General features: G+C 45.6%; 1 protein-coding gene across 1 annotated transcript in view; it reads left to right on the top strand.

Moving 5' to 3' along the window:
* Window positions 1–1,281: 1,281 nt before the first annotated feature.
* The window catches only part of LOC310779561 (regulator of G-protein signaling 12-like), a gene marked incomplete at its 5' end in the record, with an annotated part of 45,524 nt that continues 39,647 nt past the window's right edge, over window positions 1,282–7,158 (top strand). Inside the window, 2 exons of the mRNA XM_083640087.1 lie at window positions 1,282–3,075; window positions 4,903–4,992. Of these exons, the coding sequence (XP_083496213.1) occupies window positions 1,282–3,075; window positions 4,903–4,992 (1,884 nt within the window). The remainder of the gene's footprint in view (window positions 3,076–4,902; window positions 4,993–7,158) is intronic.

Below are 7,158 nucleotides of genomic sequence, written 5' to 3'. Positions count from 1 at the left end.
CGCTTTGTAATCTCAACCGTGAGTGAATGGAGGAGGAGGGTGGCGCTCTCGCTGCATGTGGATTACTCTGGATTGCGGGAGGGAATCTTTTTGAAAAAAGGAAACTTAACTGTAGACCTGTGATGTGAAAAAATGTACACGTGTGGACTTTTCTCCGCGTGGATATAACTGTGGACTTTTGGGCGGAACTTTCCCGAAGTTGAAAAGGTACATTTTAGATCGTAAACATGCTTCATCAATGGTCGGTGATAGTTATACCGTAACACTCTCCCTTTAGTACGTTAGCCTAAAAGGACTAATAACTACGCTATGTGGCCCTGTCAAAATTGACTTTGCCAAGTCTTTAACGTTAGTGTTTCAATGTTGCGGTTCTAGTCTGGCGAACACCATGGTAAACAGTAAACACTAGCTAGCTAACCTTTAAAAACAATGAGTGACCGAAACCACACGCCTGGCTGTGATTGAAGAGTTCTTGAGTAGAGGAGCCAGCTGGCAGTGTTTAGTTTTGGGGAGTAGGGTCAGGGTGGGTGGAGGGGTGCATAGCACTAATTCACAAGCTGTCTAGTAGTAGGACCTTTAAGCCCTCTCCATTTTAACTTTGACAAATAATTGCTAAAAGAAGATTGACATCAAGACATTACTTAACAATTATAGGAGCCTACTTGTGCAGTGAAGGACATACAAAAACAAAAATCAGAATCAGAAAGACTTTAAAACACTCAGCAAAAAGCAGTAGCCTATTGTTTATAACCTTTACGTTTGTAATTCTGTTTTAAAAGTGCTCTATAAATAACGGTTTATATTAGCATGTATTGATTAAAAGCTAATACAAATCGATCACAAAATGAGATCTGAAACAAATGAGGGAAGTTGGGTTTGGAAATTACACCGTTTTATCTAGACTAATTCTTCTGTAGTTCAATGCATGGACATCAGTTATGTTATTTGGGTTTGAATATGTTTGCAGATGTTATTGGACTATTAATATCTGAATATTTCTTATGGTTATTGTGATATAATGTTTTTCCACATTGCTCAGTCCTATCATCATCATATTGGATTATTGTCCAGCTCTATGACATGGGCTCATTCATTGAGTTGTATGTTTTGTACATTTTTGATAGATTGCAAACAAACCACATTTAAAATGTGTTTCTTCCCCTCCTCTGCCCACTTCCTCTACATGTAGGATGACAACAACACATTCGTGTTGGCAATAAGACAACAGACAAGTCGTGTTTCAGTTCCCACACACTGGATCTCAAAGCACCCACAACAGAGATGAGGATACTGGGACAGCCTGAGGGCGCAAGGAGACGTCTGGACTTAAATCGTGCCGGTGAGCTCAGGGGGGTGGAGGTTATCCGCGGCCGGACAGGGTATGGCTTCACCATTGCGGGACAGCGGCCGTGTCTGTTGAGCGGCATCCTGGAGGGCAGCCCGGCCGACCAGGTAGGACTCAAACAGGGAGATTGCGTCATGTCGGTCAGCGGGACCGACGTCTCCGCTGCAGCGCATGAGACCGTCGTGCAGTTGATCGGCGGCTGTAAGGGGCCGTTGCGGTTGGTTGTGCTTGCTGAAGGCCGACCCACGGGAAACCCCGTCCTTAGCGATGTGGAATTTGAGAGTGACGAGAGAAAGAGTCTTTCCCAGAAGGTCGGCGTTCATCGCACCATCTCGGACCATTCCGGCCGGGCCTCCTGTAACGCGAGTCAAGCGGTCGCGGCCAAACTGAGGCCGGTGTCCGAGCCCGACATGTCGCACTGGGCACAGCAGTGGAGCTCTCTAGCGGAGCGGCCAACGGAGGAACCACCTCGAGCTGGGGACACGGACTCTGTTTTTACCGACACAGAAGAAGCTAGTCCAGACTGGGGGATTCTGAACATGATCATGGTGGTGGGCTACCTGAGCTCCACCGAGCTGATCTTGAACACCACCGAACCGGAGGAGGACTGCTTACAGGCCATTCGTGAGCAAATACGACAGTTGGGCACGGAGCAGGATACCCACACTCTGATCATGATGAAGATCATGTTTGACTGTATCCGCCTGTGTGACGACACAGGAGCTGTGCTGGCAGCCTTGCCCGCTGAGAACCTGGTCTTGGGGGCCGTATGTGCCGAAGACAGGCGCTTTTTTTGCCTGGTCACTACAGCACACGTCTCCAACGGCCATGTCCCGGATGACGGTCTTCTGCGGGCCACCTGCCACGTTTTCTTCCTTGACCCTGAGCTGGGCCGCCATGAGGACCACCTGGGCATCGCCGTGCGTTTTGGCTTTGCCTGCACTCCAGACCCGGACGCGCTCGGCTGCCTGGAATTCCCCCACACTCCCCCAGACGTCCTCCATTTTGTGTCCGTCCTGTACAGTGACATGGGCGAGGCTGTGGAGAGGCTCAGAGTCAAGCTGGACACGGAAGCCCACCAAGAAGCCGAAGGGAACGGCAGCACTGGCAAGCAAGGCAGCGCCAGCAGCAATGGAGACAGCGGAATTGGCAACGGTTCCCCCCCTGAGGAGAGAGCGGACAGGGATTTCCCCTCTGCCATTGGAAGCCCCCATGGGGCCCACCTCCCCAGCTGTCCATGGGATTATCCTCCGGCTGAAGACCTCACCCCAACGAGCCTCACCCGGGACCCCCGTCTTAATCCTGGGAGCAATGGCAGCACACATTCCCTTTCGGAGTCGCTTCCTGGCCCTGGCTCTCTTACCAGCCTATACGGAGGTCCCCCACCCAGGCTTGAGTTCCAGTTTAAGCCCCCGCCGCCTCCTCCTCTGCCTTTGGGTAAAAAGCCAAACCTCTTCGGAGGCCCTCTCAGAAGCAGTCAAAAGTGGTTCTCAAAACAGAAGGGGCCCAAAGTCTCCAACGACGATCATGAGCCCCAGGCGATGGTCACCAAAAATTGGTCCTCCAGCATCAGCCTAAGCACCAGCCCTCATGTCCTGCCGCCCCCCATGAGCCAGATCCCTGCAGACAGGTACCAGTCAGCGGAGGCCATGATGCTGCCTCCCAGAGAAGAATGGACCAAAAGATTCCTTGAGCAGAGTGGGAAACAACGGAAAGGTGCCAATAACAAAGTTAGTAAGATACCATTTTTTAACATGACGTTTTTGATGAACTGACAACTGACAATATAATCTTCTTAGCTATAGCACTTTAACTTAAAATTCAAATGTGATTTGTGCATTTGTGCGTCTACATATTATATGATTTTAAACATAATGAATGACTATTGGTGTTTTGTCTTATATTAGTTGACGACACATTATAGGCTATAAGACTTATAACCTATTACAAAATGATTACAATGTGTCGTCGTCGTCAACTACTTTCTCATCTGTGTATTAATGAGAAATCCTGACGCAGAGTATATCATGAAATAGCTCCATTGTTAGCTTGTTTGAGAAGAAAACATCTGTTTCTGTGCTTCATTTCTGTCTTAACATTACACACAGGAAGTATTAAATGGTCACTGGGAGTTGAGTTTCCAGACACTGGCAGGGGTGTCACGTCTGTTTTTTGGTGGCACCCGACATGAAACACAATACCACTATTTCACCGCTCTAGTTGGCGGTGAGCGAGTGTGAATTAAGCTCAGAAGGCACCTGTTGTAAGTCAATGATGTCATTGTCATAAAGCTGTGGAGGGAAGCGAGCTGCTTCAGTGCTGCTCTCCTCGTTGCCCACAAGATGTCCCTGTGTTGCCATCTCATCTGCTCGTGACAAAAAGAGCCTGTCTGTCTGAGGGAGACGCTGTATTGACACAGGATGTGCAATTTTAGATTTGTTTGGCAATCGGTCTCTGCAGAATTCATCTCAATCATAGGAAGAGTTTCATTTTGTGGGTTTGCATACAGTGTTATTACATAATTGCTTGTATGCAGTTAGTATTATGCATTTAAAATGGCTGAATGCTTGAAATGCAGATAAAAAAATCTAGGTTATGTGCAGTGTGTTTGAGATAGCTTTGGGAACCCCCCATTTGCATTATTTGTAGGTGTTTTTATGCGTCTATAAAGTGGGGGTGAATTTGATCCTCTGTCGTGTCCCCCAGCTCGCATCAGATCAGATCAGACAGAAGACACACATTCTCAAAGGAAGTGGAGCCAATTACGTAGAGCCCATGTCATACTGTGGTAATTATCTGCAATGCTTCATTCTGCCTCAAAACATTCTGCTCAGCTTCTCCCATCAGAATAGCAACAGGGGATGATGAATCAAATGTGTTGGCTTAAAAAACCCCCAGCAAAAGCCAGGCAGAGATGTGGATAAAAGAATGAAGTATAGCTACATTTCTGTGAAATGACGTCGAGAGCTCTAGCCTACTTCTCTCTCGGCAGAGTTGAAACAGAGACGCAGCATAGCGGGGGGGCGTCTGCTCTGCAGGGAGCCATGTCGTCAGAGAGGAGAGAGTGAGTGCCATGGTGTGTGCCGTTATCTGAGCGTACAGCGTGTGGTGGTCCTAATAGTTCAGCCAGGCCAATCTGTCAAATCCAGTTGAAATCCTTATGTAATTTCCCCCCTGACATCTTTTATGATCTTCAAAGTCACTCTTCAATTTGGTGTGGCACGTTTTCATTTTCTAGTTCGTACACACTGGAGCTCCGTGATCTGTCAATCTCCAGAACTCAAGGTTTTGACTGGACTATCAATAATCGCACACAAACAAATTCTACATGGGGGACGACTGGGGGGGGGGGCGTTACATGATCTCAGTGAGCCCACATATTGTGTTATTAATGTGCTAAACTAATTTATTAAACGACTAAGCAGAATAAAATGGAGATGTGCAGGCTATATTAGAGCATGTGTTTGTTGACAGGAGGTTGAACGTATTAAAGCGGTCATCAGTGGCTCTATGGATCTGGTTTGGTTTGCTCATCCTCCTCTCTCATCTTCTCACAGGGCTCCAGGTTTTGGGGCATGAGCGTCCGTGCTTCAGGACGCCGCCCTGCCAAACGGCTCAGCCTGGCCCGATCGCTGGACGACCTCGAGGTAGGCGGCACCAAGCTCTTTCAGTCGTCGCCCGTTTAATATGACTTTATTTTTCAAGTTGTAGTGAACCTACAACTTCTTCTTGTGAAGTTTAAAATGTGTTTAATTTAATTCCATGTACCAATGTGCCTCCCCAAAAAAGCTATTGGGGGGTGGGTTGGCTTTTTCTTCTTCTTTCAAGTTAATTGAATTTTGGATATTCACCAATTTCAATTTAGTTCATTGTACCAGTTTCCTCCCATAGCAGAGACTATTTATTTTGAAATGGCCATGGCGGTCTTCTGTGGGGTACTGTACTTTCCATTCTCTTGGGCCTGTATGCAGAAAAGTTGGTCAGCTTAATTCATGTGGACATTCAACTCAACCACGTTCATTCTGCTCCACTTTCAGCTCGTTTCTAACCTTTCATTTCCGTTTGCCTTGAACTGTGCGTTTGGTGCTGCACTTGCGGCGAGCGGCGGGCCCACAAAGTGGTCTTTGTGCGGGCCGGGCCAGAGGCATGGCCCTGTTTGTTTGGCCTCGCTAACGAGCACCGCTCAATGACGTGCTCACATTCTCTCATATTAGTGTTGCCAAGGGATTCTCTCTTCTACTGTTTTTATTCTCTCTCTCACTCTCTCTCTCACACACACACACACACACACACGCACGCACGCACGCACGCACACACACACACACACACACACACACACACACACACACACACAGACAGACAGACAGACAGACAGATAGACAGACGACACACACACACTCACACTCATATACACGGAAGATTTGCATACATTACACACGCAAACTTATACATTCAAATTTACACGCACGACGCACGTACATGTAGAAGTAAATAGGAATATGAAAACTTTGGCCCATACCGATACCAGATATTAACATTACTGTTATGGCCGATATTAACATGACTGTTATGGCTGATAATAACCGATATTTACCGATGTCGATATGATCTGTATATAAAAACAAGTTTCTATGATGATGATCACATTTGTGTACATTTTGTACATACTGAAAAACACATGTAGGCTAAAGTTTAACGTTGAATTTGAAAAGTAATGTCTTCCTTTATTTCCAAAACATTTGGAAAAGCCGACAAATCACTGCTTTGTTTCCTCTCAATATGAAGATTTTGGCCGATAGCGATTTTTCCTCATTAGACCTATTCACCTCATGTAGAAGAGACTGGCTTGAGAGACTAACAGGAAGTGTGTTTACACTTCCTGTGGCAGAGCTTATCTCCGCAGCCTCCTTCCAGTGAGTCATTAAGCTTTGACCAGAGAGACGATCTCTGGTCTGAGCAGGTAAAACAGCCAGCGTTTTGAACAGGAAGTCGTAACACAAACGGGTCAAGTGGGCGCGGCTACATAAGGTGAATACTAGGGGTGTCACGATACACTCAGTTCACGATACGATACGTATCACGATACTGGGTTCACGATAACGATACGATACGATACGATTTTAACAATATTTTTTTAAACTTGAATAATGACAATATATGACTGGAAAAGTAGTATTTTATTTGAAATGCACAAATACAAAACATGCTGTTGTGGGAAATTGTTATTACAATAACAACTAGAAAAAACATGAGTTTGGAGATAAGGCTTATCTTGAAATAGAATGAGTTACACCGTCACTTAGATTTACTTTGAACTAAAAGGTTTCTCAGCAGTATAAATTCTCATTATGCATCTTCAGTTTTTCTTCAAACTCAAACAAGACTTTTCTTAGTCTATTTTTAATGCATCTTCAGTTTTTCCTGTCAAGTAAACAGTTTTGCCAGAAACTCAATTGAATGGTTTCTCTCCTGTATAACTTCTCATGAACTACTTTCCACACATTGAACTTCAACAAACAAAGACGTTTACGGTAGTCTATTTTTGAAAAAAAAAAAAAAAAAAAAAAACGCGATATGAGATTTCATCTCAACGATACATATCGTGACGTTTTACTATCGCGAAATTTCGTGGGACGATATATTGTGACACCCCTAGTGAATACCGATACATACCGATATGATTGCCGATATATCGTGCAGCCCTAGAAATAATTGCTCTGAACTTGCACGGACACACACAAGCTAGCTCAAACAGGCACAGCAAAAGAAATCAGGTCTTACTGTTAGATCCCTGTATTACTCACAGGCGCACC

Source organism: Poromitra crassiceps (genome assembly GCF_964638095.1).
Source record: "Poromitra crassiceps genome assembly, chromosome: 7".
NCBI lineage: Eukaryota > Metazoa > Chordata > Actinopteri > Beryciformes > Melamphaidae > Poromitra > Poromitra crassiceps.
This window is presented reverse-complemented; position numbering and strand designations above follow the sequence as displayed.